The 21,555-nt window shown below is 40.7% G+C and overlaps 2 protein-coding genes across 2 annotated transcripts in view; both read left to right on the top strand.

Moving 5' to 3' along the window:
• Positions 1 to 6,122, top strand: part of mas (masquerade) — a 32,980-nt gene extending 26,858 nt beyond the window's left edge. Inside the window, exons 7-12 of the mRNA XM_067757568.1 lie at positions 23 to 783; positions 1,936 to 2,096; positions 2,160 to 3,129; positions 4,936 to 5,134; positions 5,207 to 5,285; positions 5,359 to 6,122. Of these exons, the coding sequence (XP_067613669.1) occupies positions 23 to 783; positions 1,936 to 2,096; positions 2,160 to 3,129; positions 4,936 to 5,134; positions 5,207 to 5,285; positions 5,359 to 5,681 (2,493 nt within the window). The 3' untranslated portion in view covers positions 5,682 to 6,122. The remainder of the gene's footprint in view (positions 1 to 22; positions 784 to 1,935; positions 2,097 to 2,159; positions 3,130 to 4,935; positions 5,135 to 5,206; positions 5,286 to 5,358) is intronic.
• A 14,128-nt stretch (positions 6,123 to 20,250) lies between these two features.
• Positions 20,251 to 21,555, top strand: part of nab (NGFI-A-binding protein homolog) — a 57,289-nt gene continuing 55,984 nt past the window's right edge. The window contains exon 1 of the mRNA XM_067792026.1: positions 20,251 to 20,713. Within this exon, the coding sequence (XP_067648127.1) occupies positions 20,251 to 20,713 (463 nt within the window). The remainder of the gene's footprint in view (positions 20,714 to 21,555) is intronic.

Raw genomic sequence — 21,555 nt, 5'->3', positions numbered from 1 at the left:
AATATTCCTTTATATTCAACAGCCAACTGCATCTTCGACTACAACGACATCCACGACGGCTAGCACCACAACAGAACCTGCACGTACAAAGATCAATAGCAATATTAGTGCCAACAAACCTGTCAAGCACAAGAAAATCCCATCTACAACCACAACAACTACAACAACTGAAGAGCCTGCTGAAGAAGAACCTGAAATAGAAGATGATGACACCGAGGCAGAAGGAGATACCAACAACAACGATTCGACTAACAACGATGCCAACGACAAAGCTGATGATCCGAATGGACAAACATTGAAGGAATGCGAAGGCGAATGTATGAATGGTATTTTTGCTATCTTCTGTGATGATATCGATTCGGAAGCCTTTTGTCCTGGCGAGGGTAGTTGTTGTGTAACAGGTGTGGCCTCTGAACCCACACCAGCATTAGCTGCAACCAAAGTAACACCTACAAAAGCACCGACAAAGATTTCTAAACCACAACAAAGACCGGCAGCAAAACCAGCAGCGCCACAGCAGACATCACCACCTTCGCAGAGTATAGGTGGAGGTGGAGGTGGTGGCAATGATTTTTTCTCGCAAATCTTATCTTTTGCAGAGAATACGCTAAGCGGCAACGGAAATGCACCACAACAGCAACAAGCTCCGCAAACACCATCACCAGTACAACGCTGTCCGGGTTTCTGTTTGCTCAATATAATGGCAGCATTTTGCGAGCGACCGTCAGTGTTGATCACTACACCAACGACATGTGCCAAGGGTTCGGTTTGCTGTGATAATAGGTAAGTCATAGATATTTGTTGTGAGAGAGGGAGTGCAAAAATAATCACGGTTAAAGTATCATTTATAAGATTTTTTAACGAGAGGCTTAGAGCCAAAAACAAAATCTTTCCTTTATTTTACGACACGTTTTAGCGGTTTTTTGCACCTTCTGCAGGGATATCAAAATGTAAAGCCAACAAGTCCCAATAAATCTATTGAGTTGGAGGCTTATAATAAATACTCGCTTTAAGGTACGCCTGTCGTATGTGGCAGCTAAAGTTCTAGTCCCCAATCCATGACGAAGGAATTCAATATTCCGACTAAAAAATATGAAGGCGACGAAAAACGAGGCACTATTCGATCAGCTGATTGAATATAAAAGCAAAACATAGTGTTGTGGGCCCACGCTTCCAAATAGGACTTTAGTGAGCTCCGCTCAAACCTTACCAGTGCGGTTACAGACCTGGTAAACTCGCTATCAATTATACGCCAAGTCCTGGAGAAGACAAGCGTTAATCGACATTCACCAACCTTTACAGCGTTTTAAAAAGTGGCTTGCATGAGTTCCTCTCTCACTGATGGGGCTTTGCCAATTGACGTTGAGCAGCATTATCAACTTCCTAAAGATTGGGAAGAACGTCTCTGGGCCATTCGAAACACAATGATGCTTGCGACAAAGTGGCCCCCTTTTATGCGATAACAAATCTTCCTTTGGACTAGGTATGCTATTGAAACTTTAAGCCCTCTCTTGTCGAAACAAAACTAATTTCTCCAGAAGATTGGCAATATCCGTGATGCGAACGGTGTGTATCGAAAAAGATTTAATTAAAAGATCTGCTAGCTTTACGCAGATATGAACATAGTGCAATCAAAAAAGTCCAAAGGCTCGCTGCCGTTAAGCGAATAACAAGAGATGCTCTGACTCAGAAAGTACTCCGTATTTAGAGTAAAGAGAAAGTGGTAAACTTCCATGGAGATGGCAGGCATAGGTAGACGATGAATTGGTCTCCCTGGGTGCTCCCAATTGGCGTTAGCTGTCACGAAACAGCATAAACTGCCAAGGATCCCTGAAGCACCAAAACGCATAGTAGGATTCCACCTCATAAATGAAGGAATTTTATAAAAAGTTGTCATAATAAATACGCCAAAATACTTTTTTTTTTCAATTTTAGCGCCTCTCCGCCAAAGCCACCACAAAACCGACGCCCAGCCACGCCATCACCACAAACATCATCTGCCTCGAATTATGTTGTGCCCAGTACACCACTACAAGATCCACGCGAAGAATGTCCCGGCTCGTGTATTGTACCGCTACTCAGCTTCACTTGCTTCAGTAAGTTTGTAGCTTTTGTTCAAAACAATCAGAAAACCTAACATTTCTTCTTTTTATTCACAGAAAACGCCGAGATGACCGATCTCTTCAAGTGCAAACGTTCGGGCCAAATCTGCTGCGCACCTAAGAGTCGCATAATCGAGAAACAACAATTCCAAACGCGCAATGACACGCTCTACGCAAATTATCCACCACCACCACCACCGCCGCCATTACTCGGTGGTGTACCACAACCATATCCACCACAGCCACAATATCCACCACCTTCTCATTATATGGTTACACAATCACCACAAGCAGCACATCATCATTATGCACCACCACCACCACTCTTGCAACAACAACTGCAAGCACAAGCTCAACAACCCACATACGATTACGCGCATTATGGTACAGGATTGATACCACAAACGCAAGCCCACGTACCACCACCACCCCTACCGCCACTACCACCAACCACAACAACAACAACCACAACGACTACCACAACCACACCACGACCCCACATCTATTCGAAATATGTTTGTGGTGTTAAAGGCACTTTACGTAGCGGACGTTCATCTCCCGCACTTTCTTGGGTCTCCTACGCACGCTCCATGTATGGTGTACAACGTTCATCGCGCCAACTAAGCCAAGTGGCTGTTTCGACGGCGCCGCAAAAACAATTGAATAAGTCGAATGAACGTTTGATTTTGGGTTCGGCAATTGTTCCCATACAAATTCACAATGATTTGATACCGAGCGATGAGTGGCCAGCGGATGTGAATCAGCTGCGTTCATATCATGAAAATCAGTCCATATTGGAGGCAGCTGTGCCGTTGAGTGACTACCGTCATTCTGTGGCCGGTGAGGCTGTGTACGCTATGAATTACAATGTATCGCGTAGGCGTGCCCGTGTTGTTGGTGGTGAAGATGGCGATAATGGTGAATGGTGTTGGCAGGTGGCGTTGATCAACTCGCTGAATCAATATTTGTGTGGAGCGGCATTGATTGGAACACAATGGGTTCTAACGGCAGCGCATTGTGTAACAAAGTAAGTAGAAAAGAGCTGAAAACTGATATTTTTAGGGCGAACAGTCCTGTTCGTCTTCGCTTATAACGGGCGTTAACCTGAGCGAAAGCTGGGAACTGTACGTTATTTAGGTGAAGGGGATATACGATTATTCTTCTTGAGAAGTTCTTTCTATATACGACTAGATATCGAGGAGCTAGGAAATACTGAATATGAAAATCTATCCCGGATTAATTGCTGGTCGTTTACAACAGTTGCCACCCTTCTGAAATCACTCGATAGGATCACGACATATCTTATTTGGACATCAATCCTTTTCCAGGAATGGGAATTAGTGATAGTGAAATGACCTCAGGAGAGACTCGGCATACTAGGTCGGATCGACAGTACGTAGTTAAGAAAAAACCCGGTACCAAAGACGCCTGGATTAAGGTTCGGAACGTTTTTAGGTAATGTTTTGGGGGAGTCCTTTAATTACCGTAGTTGTTAATACGTATGACAAATGATCATGAACGCTTCTTTGCTGTGGTCAAACTGCTTTGCAACTTTACAGTACACGGATGACCGCTTCCTTATGACGGACGAAACTGCGACAAAATTACTAAAGAGCTCACCGATTGTTCGTGAAAAACAAATAAAATGCGAAGGGTATGCGGAAGTTGTCTTTAGGAGGATGAAACTCCTATTGATCTTTAGACAGTGCAGATTAGAGTGTATATATGTTGGGGGTTTCAACCCCACGCCTGTTTCGCCAGTCCAAAGAAGGTGGAAAGTCAACCAAAAGCTGTAAAGCTGTTATCACAGAGGGTAGGGCCTCTGGTGTTTGCTCCAAACTGCTTGGGAAAGACCCATAGGGGAGCTTGGCTGTAGTTTATATTTAAATGACAGGGACTTTCGCACAATTTCCAATGCTTTCAATTTCAATCCCTTTAAGGCTGTCAAGGAAGATCCTTGTGTTGCCGGATCTGTACTTCCCAGCCGCTAGTTCTTTAGCTCGGATATGATTAAAATTTCTGTTTAACGTTTTAGAGGAGACCACGGGTGCTGTAATTTTCCTACCTTTGCCTATGATCTGCTCGCACTTTTCCCTCGTAAGGTACACTATAGAGTTCATCATTACTTTTCGCTGAACCACCAAGGCCAGTGAAGCCATTCTGCTTTCATTCGCTGAACTACGTTGATAACTGCGCAATATGCTCACCGTCGACATCACCTACAGGACCATAAAATTCCGCAGAGCTTTTCTTTTGAAGACTCCGAGGGTCATCCTATTCCCTCTCGACACCTTCATAGTTCTGAGATTTTTATCAGGACAGTTGCACGTTCTTTTCTACTATGTTGTTCAGTGTTTGAACTGCTCGTCCTTATGCGACGCCATGTTATTAGCTTAGTCTGGATATTTTCATTCTCACTTCGTCATAGTCTTGTGTGAGAACATATATTCCACCAGCAGATGTAGGCGTTTCTGTTTTCTGTTCGCGTCACGATAGCATCAACATCTCATCAATAGCCTCCTTTTTTTTGAGCCACCGCGAAATTCCTTATTGTACCAGGATTAGTGGAAACTCTTCAGCAGCGGTGGTACATGGGTGGGAAGTGTGCTCCCACTGCTCCAAAGAATCAAAAACGCCTTCTTTGATCACAGTGTCGTTAAAGTTGCCAACAATCATTTTGAAGTCAGAGCTGGGCCAGTTATGGTATGTTTTCTCTAGTTCCCTATAGAAGTGTCCTTGATGGAATATGAGTTGTGAATTTTGTATCATTGGCGGAGACCGGCACAAGAAACACTTACAAATGTAAAAATTAAGAAACTTCTTATCATTGCAGTATTGTCCGCTCTGGTGACGCAATTTATGTACGAGTTGGCGACTATGATCTCACACGAAAATATGGAAGTCCGGGAGCACAGACTCTGAGAGTAGCCACAACATATATTCACCACAACCACAATAGTCAAACATTGGATAATGATATAGCATTATTGAAATTACATGGACAAGCTGAGCTAAGAGATGGCGTTTGTTTGGTGAGTAAACGATTTGAAGTTGAACTAACGGAATTTTAATAATTTAATGTAAATTCACCACACCGCTAACAGGTTTGTTTACCAGCGCGTGGCGTTAATCATGCTGCCGGAAAACGTTGTACCGTTACCGGTTATGGTTACATGGGCGAAGGTGAGTCAACAATCTTTATGAAGTGATTCGAATATTAAACACTCTTACTTTCCCCTCACTTTCCCACATTTAGCCGGTCCCATACCACTACGCGTACGTGAAGCTGAAATACCAATTGTAAGCGATGCCGAATGTATACGCAAAGTGAATGCAGTCACGGAAAAGATCTTCATTTTGCCCGCTTCAAGTTTCTGTGCGGGTGGCGAAGAAGGCAACGATGCGTGTCAGGGAGATGGTGGCGGTCCTTTGGTATGTCAAGATGATGGCTTCTTTGAGCTTGCTGGTCTTGTTTCTTGGGGTTTCGGTTGTGGGCGTGTAGATGTGCCTGGTGTGTATGTAAAAGTATCTTCCTTCATTGGTTGGATTAATCAAATCATCAGCGTCAACAATTTATAGTCTTAGCACAATGGCAGAGGGCAACCGAGAATGTTTGCAAAATTAATTACGTTACAAACAATTTTATATAAATAAATCTTAGTTGTTAGTAATAATTAAAATTATTTTATATGTATTTAGTAAATATTCATTTATATTTGTAGTGGTAAGCCATACACTTGTAAGGTGCTCTACCGAAATTATAGCCAGCTCAACTGCACTCATTTGTTTTGTATTGTGACGTGTTTTGCAGAGATGGACCATTTTTTTCGCAGTGATTTGAGAGAGTACTTTACGAATATGTGTTCACTTTAAATTTGCAAGTGAAATCTTTTTTCGATTGTTGTGTAAGATTCACATATTTATTTAGTTCATCCCCTACTATTAGTTATACAAATTATTTACCATTATTTTAACTAAAAAAAAAACTATGTTTACCTCTAACTTTTCCTCTAAAATACTTCGTAGCAATTGATATTAGTTTAACATTAAAAATATATCAATTATTTAGTTAATGTATATAAGTTTATTTATATTTTCCAACTTTACTGAATAAATTAAGTGTATTCAATTATAATATTATTTTTGCTTCTCGTTTTAATCTTCATTCGAATATTCATTTATATGCATAAAACAAGTCACTTGAGCTGGCAAAGTTTCGTATAATTAGTCATCACAACTAAAAGGTAGCTGTAAATCGCCACAGCTGCTTCGAAGACTGTGCGATTGTCGCGATTAAAAATAACAGCAACCACAAACCCATCTCTCGTCACAGATACAACTAGCTGCGATAATATTGTAACGAACTTCGGGAAATTCTGACATTGTGCACCTTCTGCTAACGTTCGAATCGCTAAACTGTTGAATAAATCACTCCAATATTCAGTACAGATTACTTTAGGAGTAGTACTTCACAATTATACTTCACAACCAAAAGCGTGTTTAAATCAAAATTGATTTAGTTATTACTGTATATAATGGTGTGAAGATGATAGCGTGCGACAACATCGCGAGCTTGCGGTGGCTGGAGGAAGTGGTTCCAAACCTCCAACCGAACGCGCGGTTTGAGGTGGTGGATAAAGCGCAAATCCCCACGGTACCAAAAGTTAAAGTATGGATACCATGCGTGATGAAGTCGGAGGATACACTCCGACTTCTGCAGAATCAGAATCCGAACATACCGACACAGGATTGGAAGGTACGTACTGTATCTCGGCCTACCGAGGATGGTCAGTTCTACATCTTCCAAATAAACAAGCAGGCGGAGGATATTTTGCACACGCAGCTTGGTAAAATGTCCTTTGGTACTGGCAAAATTTACATGCGACTCAGGAAAAGATGTCCCGAGGATAAAAACCCTAACACGCTAGAGGTGGGCGAAGTCGAAAAGGACCTCAAAAGTCTAAGGGAAAAAAGACAGGTGGAGGACCCCGACGTCACCACGAACGTGCTAGAAGAGGACCAAACCGCTAAATGGTGCTGTGACTCGCACAGAGGAACACCCTGCACAACAGTCACGAGAGGCTGAAGGGGGCCTCGAATACTCTAAACCAAAAGGGCAAGGGGAGGACGACGACGTCAAGACGAAGGTGCTGGAGGGGGAAAAACAGCCCAATGGTGCTGCGAGTCTTACAGATAAACTTCCAACACAGTAAAGTGGCGTCGAGCGAACTCCTCCTAACACTTGAGGAGGTTTCGTTTGACGTGGCGCTGATCCAGGAGCCGTGGCTCTCATCGGGAGGAAAAATTCCTGGACTTAGCGCGCGCGGGTTTGGCGTTTACTACGCGCAAACGGAAGGACGGGTGCGAGCTGTAGTAATGGTAAGGAAACAGCTGCATTCATGTATGCTGCCTAATTACACCACTGACGATCTCGTAGCGGTGGCCGTTGAGCAAAAGAATAAGCAGGCATTTTTCCTGGCGTCCTGCTACATGGCCCATGCTGCGGAGGTTCCGCCGATGGAGTGCAAAAGGCTAGTACAGAAGGAAGGGGGCAAAGGGCGGTTGGTCATAGGCGCAGATGCAAATGCGCACCACAATGCGTGGGGAGGAGCAGATACGAACGAGAGAGGCGAATCTCTATTTTGTTACATCCTGCAAACCAATTTGCAGATGGCCAACAGGGGAAATGTCCCTACATACATTCGTATAACATCCAGCAATGTTCTCGATATTAAATTGAGCTCCGAGCGTGATATATCAAGGTATGATTGAATGGATCTTGATAGACCATCCTTCTCCGACCATGCGTATATCAGTTTCAGCATCCCCCTAAAGAAGGTAGAGAAGGGAGGAACCTTTAGAAACCCTAGGTCAACGAACTGGACTAAATTCCAGAAACATGTAGAAACAAAAATGGGACAACCCAAAGAGGTTGCCGATGTAGAGGAACTGGAGAAGTCGAATGAATTCCCAACAAGGACGCTTATGACTGCGTATAACAAAGCTTGCCCTCTAAGAAGATTCAGAGGAAAAGCAAAGCCGCCGGTAAGAAGACAGGTTAAAGAAATGTTTAAGCTCGCAAAGACCGCGGAAAGCGAAGCGTGTCGGGACGAGTACAGGGATCTACTGAGGATGTACAAGCGTGAAATTACCAGGGCGAAGAGAAACTCATGGAAAAGTTTCTGTAAGGACATAGAGTGCTCCAGCGAAACAGCACGGTTGAACAAAGTCCTAGCAAAGGGAAACATATTCCAGGGACTAATAAAGAAAGAGAATTGGGAATGGTCACGTAATAGTGAGGAATCCCTTGAGGTGCTTCTCGATACACATTTCCCATCGGGAGACGGTTTAGAAGAGCCAGCACACATCACTAACACTTCGATCACGGAACTAGTAGTGCCGGGCTTGGTGACCGATACAAAGATCGAGTGGGCAGTGAAGGCGTTTTCTAAGTTTAAATCGCCGGGCCCAGATGGTATATTCCCGGCCATGCTACAAGTCTCAAGTAGGGCGGTCGTGGAATGGCTTAAAATAATATTCGATGGGTGCATAAGACTGAATCATGTACAACACTCTTGGAGAACTGCTCGTGTAGCTTTTCTACCAAAGGCGGGAAAGATCGGTGACGTATATCCCAAAGACTATAGACCCATTAGCTTAACATCATTTCCGCCCAAAACCTTTGAGAGGCTGATAGATGTGTACATAAAGTCCAACGTGGATGAAAAGCTGCTCTCCACAACACAGCATGTGTACACCAAAGGCAAGTCTGTAGACACCGCATTGCATAGGGTGGTAATAAGCATAGAGAAATCCCTGGAATATAAGGAGTATGCTCTAAGAGCCTTCTTGGACATTTCCAGGGCTTTCAATAATGTTGCAAAATTGGCGATTATGGATGGTCTTAATTACATTAAAGTACATCCTGCCTTAATCAGATGGATCGGCTGCACGTTAAATTGCAGAAAGATTGCATCACAATGGGGATTGTACAAGGCCACGAAGTCAGCGGACAGGGGCACGCCGCAGGGAGGGGTGCTATCACCTCTGCTGTGGACGCTGGTCATCAACCAACTGCTCAGGCAATTCGATGAGGGACCCGTAAAACTTACGGCTTACGCAGATGACGTTGCAATTGTCACAAGTGGAAAGTGCCTTCCAACGATTAGTTCTTTGATGGATCGGGCGCTTCGGGATATTCATACCTGGGCATCTAATGTCGGGTTGAAAGCCAATGTGGGAAGACGGATATGGTCTTGTTTACAAAGAGGTACAAACAAGGTCCCAACTTGGCCCAGGCCTAAGTTAGGAGGGGTGACCTTACAGAAGAAACCTTGCACAAAATATCTAGGAATCATCCTAGACAGTAAGCTGTCATGGAAGGTCAACTTGGAGGAGAGGGTCAAAAAGGCCTCAACGGCACTCTATGCATGTAAAAGAATGCCGGGGTGTACGTGGGGCCTATCTCTTTCTCATTGGGTTTTTACAGCGATTGTAAGCCCTATTCTATACTATGGAGTTATTGTTTGGTGGAAAGCCACACAAAAAACAACATACCTCAAAAAATTAGAGGGGGTATGCAGACTATCGATGCTTAGCATAACGAGAGCCCTGAAAACAACCCCGACGGCTGCACTGTATGCCATTCTGCATATTCCACCTGTAGACCTGGTAGAGGTTTACGCCGATCACTTTATCGGCGGCGGCGGCGTGGATGGCGCGCCGGCGTACGCCGGTGTTCTTACTTCAAAAAGCTTGATTTTTCTATTCAAAAAACTAATATTTAGGAAAGGTTTTGTTTGTATGTATTTAAGGAAATCAACGTTTTGGCTACTTGCGGAGGGATTGTCTGTCGTTCATTTACTCCAGAGAGGCTTCGTACCTAACCCCGGTCTTTGGAATTGGTACTCCTTTGTCTGTATATCTCGTGCAATGCTTAGTTTCACCTGGGGTTAACTCCTAATAATCGTCGCTGACACAATTTCTTTAAATCATTTGTGGCTCCTTGGCCACACGCACAAAGGCGACTTACGGTTGATATTAATGGTCTACTAATACTCATGACTCTCGTGGCACAGGGCGCCTCCAGTTTTTTCGGCTGTTTTTAAGAGATACAATTCCCGATGTGCAAACGTAGCAATCCTGACCACATCGACGTCACTTTCCCAGAAGCTCTGGGTGTAGCTCCGAAGACTTTCTAACGGATGTTTTTGTCGCGCTGTGCTGCCGAGCTACACCAGAGAAACATCTTGAAACGTTAGGGAGTGACTATTCGGTCAAGGATGCCGCCCTCGAAATCATAAGCAGTCTAAGTGGATGTCATTTCGTAACTCGTGGGTGAAAATCGTATAATCCTCGGCGCATCTACATAATTAAAATTTTACAAGCACCCTGGATAAAGTTTTTAAAATGTAGACGTTTGTGCTCACAACATTGAATTTTTACCCTTTCGGTGCATTCCATGGGTGCGTCCGCATTTACTAAATGAGCCAACCTTTCAACATCCGACGCAAACTCCTGCAAAGTCTCATTCGCTTTTTGGTAATGGTTTTGCAACTAAATTTGGTATATCTGTTTTCTATGCTCGCATCCATAACGTCTCTCGGCAGCGCCCATCAATGTTTCATAACTGTTCCGTTCGCCACGAACAGTGCATCAACTTTATCCTGTCTTTTATTATTGTCGTTGTCTTGTCGCTATCAGGATGAAACACATACTCTTCAACATTGGCTCCTTTATTTAGTTTACTTTGAGAGTATTACTTCATAACCAATAGCGTGCTTAAATCAAAACTGAATCGTTATTACTCAGCTTGCGCTGCTTTTTTACTCTCGGTTTCCTCGTTCATCCACTTCTCTTAAAGTCTAGTAATTTCGCGAACAGTTGTAGCTCATGCTTGGTTAGTTACCAGCTATATACGAGTATATCTGTAGTCCACACATCTCCCATAGCCATATGCGTGTGTATGTCTGAGTAACTACTTCGGCTGATGACTACATCTGTGTTTGTAAGGTTTTGTTGCCTTTTACATACGTGTGGCTAGCTTTAATGTGTACATGTACATAACAGTGGCTGCTTCATGCTTTTTTTGCTGCATGGTTATTAACTAACAGCTTAGTGATGCTGATATTCGTCACAATATAATATTAAGTAATTATTCTGCGTTTTTTGCTGTCACTCTTATTATTATAATTTATTAAAATATATTGTACTTCACCCTTTATTGCAGTATGTGGAGGCTTTTGATGTATTTAACTACCTCTTCACACTTTTAATTCATTTCACGAAAGGATTAAGAGTCAGGTCGCCTAGAAGAGAAAGTATCTGCCTTGCCAGAGCATCGCATTCGCAGATTTTTACATCGGATAGATTTAACTTAGGTGGTTCGTAGATTACAGTGTCCCATAGAGTACCCACGAAAAGAGATCGTAGGTTATCTTTGCTTAGATTCATGACTTTGGCTGATACTGTTGTTGCTAGGATTATAAAAATTTCGCCTGGCTTTTGCCCCAGACATTCAGTCCAGTGTTGTCTGAACTTCTTTGTTTCCCAGTTACTTATGATATCCCTTGTGTTTGCCTTTGTGAGTCCACGGAAGGGCTCTGCACCATGGAATGCTGCTATATCAACCTGATAGGGTAGGTAGTCTGCATCTTGATTACCTTCATGCCCCTCATTCCCGGAAACCCATAAAAAAAAACTTTGCATTTGGCTCCCAGATCATTTAGAACACCAATACATTCCTCCACTGACTTAGAAGTATTTGTGTAAGAGGCCAATCCAATACATAAAAACACATTGCGGTAGTTTTCTGTCTTAAATGTCTCATTCACATACAATTTTTGTTTTGCGTGGCGTTTCGGTTTGACGTTTGCATAGAAGTTTTATATTATCGCAACTCATACTTATTTCGGAGCTAATTTCATGTTAGTGAGTTAAAAAAAAAATCGGTGCGCAATGGCCTTAAAGACCGCAAAGCATTTAAGGCGGCCTGGCTGTCTGTTATAATGAGGATACTCCGCGAGAATAAGCCTCTTCGTAGATATTCTCTACCGCAAACTGCTATTGCATGGATTTCTGCCTTAAAAATTGTAGCGTAGAATTCCATTGGTATAGATTTTTTGAAGTTCGTCCCAAAGATATCAGCTCCCGTTCTTCCTTCATCTAATTTTATCCATCCTTAATATGGACTCGCTGTTTCCAAAAAAGTTCTGTCCACAATGGACATCTCAAGTTTCTGTAAGACTCTGAGCATATGGACCATCATAATACGTAGTTGCAGTATAGAACTTCCTACCCATTTTCTTATTAATTTCTTATGCTGTGACATGTTTCCACTATTTAGCTCAGAGATATTTTGAAGTCTTAGTGCAGCAAGTGGTGTCTCTTTATCTATTAGAATAGGGAAGTAAGGTCATCATCAGTAGGGGACGTTCTCATAGCACCCATTATGCCAATACAAACTTGTCGATGCAGTTCTCTTGATTTTTTTTGTTGCTGTTCTTTGCATGCTCTTAGGCCACAACAGTATTAATTAGACCCCTTGTTTTGCCATAGAGTCACGTGCAGGCACAGAAAGCTATTGTTGTTGTTGTTTAAGGTAGCATTTAAATGAGCATTCCACGCCAGGATTCTGTCTAATGTAACCCCTAGGCTTTTGATTCCACCTAGGGATGGTTCTTAAATCAATAGTTTTCTGCTATCACCTCACCTTTATATGTGCGAATGTGTATCAAATCCATTGGATTTTAGTAAATGAAGAAGGCCAACTGTGATTGGGTTCCACAAAAGAGGATAGAGAGCATCGCCTTGAGGGCATTCCTAAGTGGCTACAACTGACTCAATTGTCCCTCTCAGCTCAATACTCACTTTCTTCTCTTTAGTATGGATAGCACCCAGCGAACGATCATTGGCCTTTATCCTTGCGAAGCATAGCTTGTTTGATAGCTTGATGTGTCGTGTTATCGAATCAAGAGATATCAAGATTAGCACTAAGGGCTATATATTTAGACTACAAACCTTTTAATTTTTTTCTGTGAGGCTTTGAATACGAACGAAAGCGCTTGACAGTGGTATACTTTGTTGCTTGGCTTTTTTCTCTACCGCTAATGGTGGGCAAGCCTCCCAGTCTTGATTGATATAGTGCGAAAAGTGAGTTTTAAGTAAGAGCTTACATGTCTCTTCCTGCTGCTTAGTGTAGCTCTCATTTGTCTTTATCAGAGTGGCAATTAAAATTCTGTGATCTTTAGAGATGGCTTTTTGGAGGCGCACCGCTGTTAGAACATTTTTTTTATCCTTCACCTTAACGTAAGGCGAAAACTTAAATAATGCATTCGAGTTGTACCGTACCAGCCGTGGAATGCTCCATTCACTTTATTCCTCCGGTTCTAGTTTCTTCTTCTATTTGATTAAAGTATTTCTTTCTTACTTCACATGTAGAGCAATTTTTTAAAAGCTTTTATTTAGTTTGACCCTGTGTAGCGTTGTTTACGAATTTTGTAATTGAAATTTATGTAACTTCCCGATAAGCTACAAACTTAAAACTTGGAATATACCTAGTTCAGAACCCGATGGCAATGCAATAACTAGAGCAAAACTCCACTAGGTGGCGCATGGATCGATATATATCCAAAATTGTATTTTTGGCCGGATTTGGCTCATATTTGGAATACATTTTACAAACAGAAATAGAAAGCGACCCATGAAAAAATCACCGCCAGGTGGCGTAAGGATCCAGATATTAAAAAATAGCATATTTTTGGTCCGATTTCGATCATATTTGCTACAAATATTACATAAATCCGGTAGAAGTGACATGAAAATACCTTGGAGTTCGAGGAGGGAGTCGAGTAAAGTCTTTGGTCGAGTAAAGTCTTTGGAAGAATTATATATTGAGAAGCTAGATTGTCAGAAAAGAACCCTTGTAATAATGAGGCGCTAAATGAACTAATTAGATTGAGAAATAATAGGCAATTAAATAAAAACTATAAACTTGAAAATAAAATAATTAAAAAATTAATTTTAAGTTAAACGGTTTTATTGAAACTTACATTAAGCGATACTCATCATATATGTTATTTCTAATTGCTGTTTTTATGTACGGGTCCCTTATTCGCTCTTATTTGGAACCCAAATCTATAAATAAAGTTTTGGTTGTAAAGATTAATATTCGGGCTATTAGAGAACTTTAAGCAATTTGAGTCGTAGTGCTTTTGTTTAACTATATCTTATTAAAATAATTTGTTAAAAATAAACGATTGTGAGCACACAAAGAAATCTATTTGTACTATGGCGTTATTGTGAAAATTTGCACTGCATTACCGGTAGTTGCTACCCTACGCCAGATGGCAGCGCAAGCTTTAAGTTTTAATTTATTGATAGAACAGCTGATTTCTGTTGATCTTTGATAAGAGTATTTTATATTGGTTGCGCAAGATGCGCACGGGTCCGGCTCGTAGTACTAAAAGCTATAAAATAATTAGATAGGTCCTAGGTACTAGTATCACACTCTACATCAATCTAGTTCGTTGATCAGACAGATAAATAGAAGCATTGGCCGTGAAATTTCTAAAAACGTGAGGCGTAGAATCAATCTTGCCAATAAATGCTACTTTGGACTAGGTAGGCAATTGAAAAGTAAAGTCCTCTCTCGGCGAACGAAAATCATACTCTACAAGTCACTTATCGTACCCGTCATGCTATATGGGGCAGAAGCATGGACCATGACAACAGCAGATGAAGCGGCTTTGGGAGTGTTCGAGAGAAAAGTTCTTCGAAAGATTTATGGACCTCTACGCGTTGGCGATGGCGAGTACCGAAGAAGATTTAATGATGAGCTATACGAGCTATACGCAGACATCAACATAGTCCAGCGAATTAAAACGCAGCGGCTGCGCTGGTTAGGCCATGTTATGCGAATGAAAGATGATACACCGACCAAGAAAGTGTTTCTATCGGAATCCGCCTATGGAAGCAGAGGTAGACGGCCCCCACTCCGTTGGAAGGACCAGGTGGAAAACGATTTAAACTCCCTTGGTGTGACCAATTGGCGCCGGTTGGCGGAGCGAAGGAGAGACTGGCGCGCCTTGTTGGACGGCCATAACCGTTTAGACGGTTGAGCGCCAATTAAGTAAGTAAGTAAGTAAGTAAGTGAGGCGTAGCATAGCCTGATTAAGGTTCAGTTGGTCTTACTTATACATATATGAAAATATCATTTGTAGTCATTTGACAAAATATGAGCGGTTGACTATCAATAGAAATTGGACGCGGCCCACGCTTTTATTTATTTGTTTGATCAACGCCCTAGATTGATGAGGAGTGTGGTAACTAGTACCTAGGACCTACCTAATTATTTTCTAGCTTTTAATAATATTAGTACTTAATATAAGTAATGTCTTCAATAATTTAATTTAAAATAGTTTCATTAAAAAAAATTTTTTAATTATTTTATTGTGAACAAAATTTGTGTTTATAGGGCAGCCAAACTTTGAAATTCACTTGAGAAAACATTAGAAAAATATAAATTGAAATAACGCAATTGTGAATAATATATAATGAGTGCGGCTTCGAGTGCCTACTAAATTAAATTCAATCCTTTTCTAACAAAAAAAAAAAATGTTTAGTATGTTGCCAATATCTGACAACTATGAGAATTTAATTAAAATATGGACATATCTTTGCCCATAAAAAGAAACACCTTTTTCGAAAGCAAAACGCCCATTTAATTTAATAAAAAAAAGTATTCGTAAAAAGTTGTTGAAATAACAAAATAACGAGCTTACAAAAAGAAAATCATAATTTTTAATTAGTACATTTGACATTTTCACACTTAACCCTAAAACGCATAAATGCACAAATGAAATGATTTTTTATAAATAAATATGAATATGTATTTATACGAGCTTATGTACATATATATTACGACCACACTTCAACATGCAATTAATTTTCGCGCCAAAAAAAGTTCACTGAAATATCAAATTTAATGTTCCCAGTTGTTTTTTTTTTTCAGGGCATTCAATTTACTACTCTGTTACAAAAGCATGATTTCAGTTAACCCTTTTCTCCTGATTCTACAACGTATTTTAGTGAATAGTCAAATTTTAACGGAAAGTATGCAGCAAAAAAAAAAAAAAGAACGCGTACTAAATCATAGCACCCAAAGCAGGAAAAAAAGTTAATTGTATACAATCTATAATGAAAATAATGAACTGGGTAGAAGAATAGAAGTATCAGCAAGAGCTCGAATTGCGATGTATTGCACATTTACCTATCTAAATATACATACAGAGATATATATTCATATACTCTCTATGAAAGTTAAAAAAAAAAAATCCTTTACTCATTTGCATACTTACATACATTCTTCTATATACTACTTTTATATCGTTGTATGTACATATGTGTTTATGGCAGCAGTTCCCTTCCTCTAAGCAGCATCCTTGCATATCTATGAACAAAAATTCCCACCTTAAAATAAAAAATCATGAAAATTTTCTCAAGTCTCTGCTAAGCTATGTATTTACTACACATACACACACATACATATGCGCCAGCAGTCCTTGAAAAACTGTACATAGCTCATCTTCAAATAGTCAAAATTTAGGCGGAGTTGTGCGCTATATTTTCTTATAGAATAAAATCCACTATTACTGTTCATACGCATGCGCGCATACCTCTCTACATCTCTTTCGCGCTTCTTCATCGAGTTTTTTCTTTGCTATGAAGTCAATAGCGCGCACGCATGCGTAAATTTAATTCTGATAAGAAGTTTTCAGCTTCCAGTTTTACCTTCATGCATGTATGTATGTATGCATGTGTGTATAAATGTACATAGCACTCTATGAATATTATGTGGACCATCTTAAGGTAGCGACCCTCTCTTCAACTACCGTGCGTGAGCGCTATGCTAGCCTGATCAGTGAACCCTTTGCTTGCTTACCCCATTGTACTCACATTCACCCTTACCCATACCATTTTCGGTCAGACAGCCAGCGGTGAGCCAGCCGTCCAACCGAGCGTTGTGGCATACTCAGCAAACTTTATTCAATGCCAATGTATGAGTATTTGCTCTCGGCTCGATTCTTGATTATACCCATTCAGAAATTTGATTCGCTTATTACTTATTTTTGTATGAGCAGGAAACTTCGAAAGCCTTGACAATGTTAATGTTTTATGCTCGATTGAGAAATAACACTTTGCCAAGATTCACGGTGAGATTAGGTTTAACTGGCCGGTCCGTGAGGAGCTCACGTAGACTGAATGAGTGCATTTAAAATAAATATATGCGCCTTACATTAACCTGCGAAGAGATTTTAGGTCGAGTTTCTCTTTTTTGCGTCGAGCTCCTTTTAATTTTTTCTACAAATTGGCGGGACAGGACCTACTTGTTTTATTCCGACTCCGAACGGCATCTGCAAGGCAGATAAGTTTTCACTGAGAGTTTTTCATGGCAGAAAAACATTCAGTGTGCTTGCCAAATCACTGCCGAGGGGCGACTCCGCTTAGAAAAACCATTCTTCTAATTAAAAAAAAAACTTATTTCTAAAATTTTGATAATGATTTGCCCGGGGCTTGAAACCAGGATCTTCGGTATGGTAGGCGGAGCACGCTACCACCACACCACGGCGGCCGACATATCTCGAACTGATCTTTAGAAAAATTTGAGCTAAACAGCAGAGGAACGGAAGGTAGAGAACTCTACTGAGTTGAAAGAAACCCGGAAAAAATTATTCCAAGTACAAAACGCCTATATACTTTAATGATAATGTTGATCCTGAAAACCGACTACAACGAGAATGGTATCAAAAGAATTGATGTAGCAAAAAGAGGAGTCATAGCCGTAGATCTGTCACCAAGTTCCATGTCACATTCGTCGGCTCAGAATATTCCCGTTGTAAGGCATGAAAAAAGTACTACGGAAGGTTTTTGGTCATGTCCGCAATGCCAACCGCGAGTATAGAAGGAGGTATAATGATGAGCTGTATCAGATTTACGCAGATATGACGATAGTGCGCGAATAATAACCAAAAAGCTTCGCTGGTTTGGTCATGTTATGCGAATGGATGAAGACGCTCGGGTAAAGTAAGCATTTCAGTCGGCTTCGCAGTTTGAAGCAGAGGAAGGGGGAGACCCCTACTGAGTTCAAAGGAACGCTTGACCTCCCTTGGTACTCCCGATTGGCGTCAGTTATAGCAAAACAGGATTAGCTGGTGTGAATTGTTACGAAGCGGTCAATCGCACTAATCAATGATGATAATGAAGGCATAACTGTCGTAGGCCACTAAAATCCCAAGTAGAATGGTTCGATAGATATCCGACAAGAAAATACCGCAACACTCCGCAACGTCAAATCCTTTTTGGAGTATACTAACTCTTTGTGCATGTTTTTGGTGACTTGTATGTACATCTTTGTATCAAAAAAATGCTGCATTTAGAGATCTCACCGTAAGAATGATGATGATGTTTCCTTATTCACCTAGGGTTTGCCTGAAAAGATTTAGTACTGCTCCTTAACAGTAAACATGGTCGAAGGGTTTCCCTACGATGAAAGCAGATACTTCGGCCAATGCGATACTCTGTGAGCTCTGCTCAACTGAGTATAAAAATGATTATCAAAATTTTCAAATTTTATTTCAGAATTTCTAGAAAATGTTTGAGCATGCAATTTTGTAGCCCAATAAATTTTAGTATAATAAGGTGCAAGTTAGAAATAGCTCACAATTTTTCCTGAATTGGGTACACAGATTTTACCTATAGCAGGAAATATTTCTAGAAAAAATGGACGGGATCAGTTAAGGACCACGGCAACTTAGATATAAAACAAATTTAAAAGGGTCGTAGGCTAGAATAATAAGCTATAACTTAACAAAAAATAGTTTTGAATTAATGATATTTCACTCATCAAGTTTTATTGTAAGAGGAAATGAGGAAACATTTTTTTTAAAGGGACGGTGCCACGTGTTATGTAGAAAAGTAATTTATCTGAAATGAAATGTGCAATTGAAGGTCACGCTGAGTATATAACGTTCGGTTACACCCGAACTTAGACACCTTTACTTGTTCTTCCTCTCTTTATAGTTACCTCAATTTCGCACAGGGCCAGCCACCTTGATATAGGCAACTACTTGTGTTTGTGAGTAGTTTTGCCTGCATGTGATGACTCTTTTTATATTGAAACCTTTTTTACTGCAGTCTGATTTGCTGCGCGCTCCAGCAATCAGTTTAACCCTTTCATATGAAAGTGGCAGTCCTTGCTGCCACACGTACACGACGAGAAGCAGTACCAAACATGTGAGAGGCAGCTTAGCATGCAAGTGAGTGAAGGAGTGCCTACCTTTGCATGCCTTACTGCTTACCTTCACGAGCAGGCTTTTTCCCTACAAGAAAATTGAGCAGCATACACAGCACACACCAAGCAACGGTAGACACAAATGCAATGCGACAACGATAATGACGACGACGGTCACACAAACTCAATTCCAAAGTCAGCCAGACTCGCAGCCTTCGGTAAAATAACGCAGCGACTATGAGTTGACTTCAATAGCTAGCGGCAAGCAAGCGAAGCATCAAACGACCGACCAAACAACCGGCCGGCACCAACAGTTGTCCAACAACGACGCGACTGACTAGAACTTTAGCTAGCATCAGTTAGAACGGATGAGTGGCACGCATTATAAGGCAAACGGTTCATCTAAAAAAAAAATTACAAAAAACAATCAATTTTTTAACAAAAAAATTTAATAAAAGACAACAAAATAATTATTAATAATACCACGTCAAAAGAGAAAAAAATTAAAATAAGACGTTTTAACGCCAAAATTTTAGTGCATGTTTTGTATATAATTTTGTTATTGTTGCTAATTTTTTTTAACTAATTTTCCAAAAATTGCGACTAACGCGCGTTATTGGTGTTACTTATTGTGCATCCCTCATAGCGATTATTAACAAAAAAAAAAAAAAAAACACGTTAAACTAATTATTTTGCATGTCGCCTCACAAGCACGCGTTGTGCTATTTGTTTTAATTTTTTATTATTTTTTTTTCTTACACACCCCTCCTTTAAAATTTCTCCCCCGCAAAACACCACGTGAAATCTTTTTTCCCCAGCTCCTTTCCTCTCCTCCTCTTCTAAAACGCCCATCACATAATGGATTCAATCAACACTCCATCAACGACGCATCCCTCCAACGCATCTCCGTCCACAACAACAATTGCCGCCCTCGTGAACGCTTTAACCGCCACAGCAGCTAACGCACCACTTACAACAGCAGCACCAACAACAACCAGCGCAAATCCAACAAATACCAGCATTATAGCTTCCACGCTCCCAACATCCGTCGGCAATCAAGGCGCATCGTCGGTTTTGGCGCTTAATTTACCTACAAATCCAAATGCTGTGGGTGGTGGTGCTTCAACGTTGACGACATCGACATCACAATCTGTACCTGCAGCCGATTTAATGGCTAAGTCTGAGGAGGTCAATACTTCTTCATTAGCTAGCGGTGGCATGTCGGAGGGACAACGTTCACTATCAGGGGCGCCATCTACCTCGTCGAGTCCGATTATGAGTCCACAAGGGAAAATTTTTGGACGTAATGCAAATGGCACATGTAAGTTCAATTACGATTTTATTTTTTTAACTATGTTTATGATAGGGGTATTCACTAACTTTAATAAGTGACTTAGCTCGCAGATAAAAGTGCTAATTAACTTGCGGGTTCTTTTGAAAAGCTTAATGAAAATTTTTTTTCACTTACAAGATCATTGCCAAATTATAGTGAATATTTAAAAAAAATGTATATAACGCATCGAGTAAATATTTCTTGGCTGAACCAAACAGAACAAAAAACATCTGTGTGCCCTTGTGAATAAGAATGAGGCCTTTGATTATTGAATCCAGTGACTCTGTTACGAAAACATTGTCTTTTTATAAAACTACGCGTCGAAACTTGAGTATAATATTTGGTATCCATCACGTAAACATAAACATCCCAAATTCAGTGCTGACTTCCCTATCTTCAGTCAAGCAGCAATTTAACTAACAGAATACTTCAAGAATTACACATTTTCAAGAGGTTTTGTAGCCTGTAAGGTTCAATGTGGTCATATTAGATCGTTCCCGAGATGATAGGGTTTGTACCTTAATGATGATTGTTACCGGGACGGACCGCATCAATATCCAGCAAAGGACCATCAACATCAATAACACTCTCCAAAACCTTCGGGGAGTGTCATTATCGCTACAACAATAAGCAGACTAGCAAATAGTGACATTTGAAGATACAAGGTCATATCATTGCTCCATTTTAACAAAATGAGGTTGTAGCGACCAGTCTCTGAGTTCTGAAAGAATACATCTACAAAATAACTTAGTTTAAAGATATTTTCAGAACATAAATGTGAATAAAAACAAAAAAGAAATTTTTTAATAGATAAACAGCAATTGAAGTTA

Source organism: Eurosta solidaginis, chromosome 5, assembly GCF_040869045.1.
Source record: "Eurosta solidaginis isolate ZX-2024a chromosome 5, ASM4086904v1, whole genome shotgun sequence".
NCBI classification, from domain to species: domain Eukaryota; kingdom Metazoa; phylum Arthropoda; class Insecta; order Diptera; family Tephritidae; genus Eurosta; species Eurosta solidaginis.
Note: the sequence above shows the minus strand (reverse complement) of the source record. Positions and strands in the feature narration are given on the sequence as shown.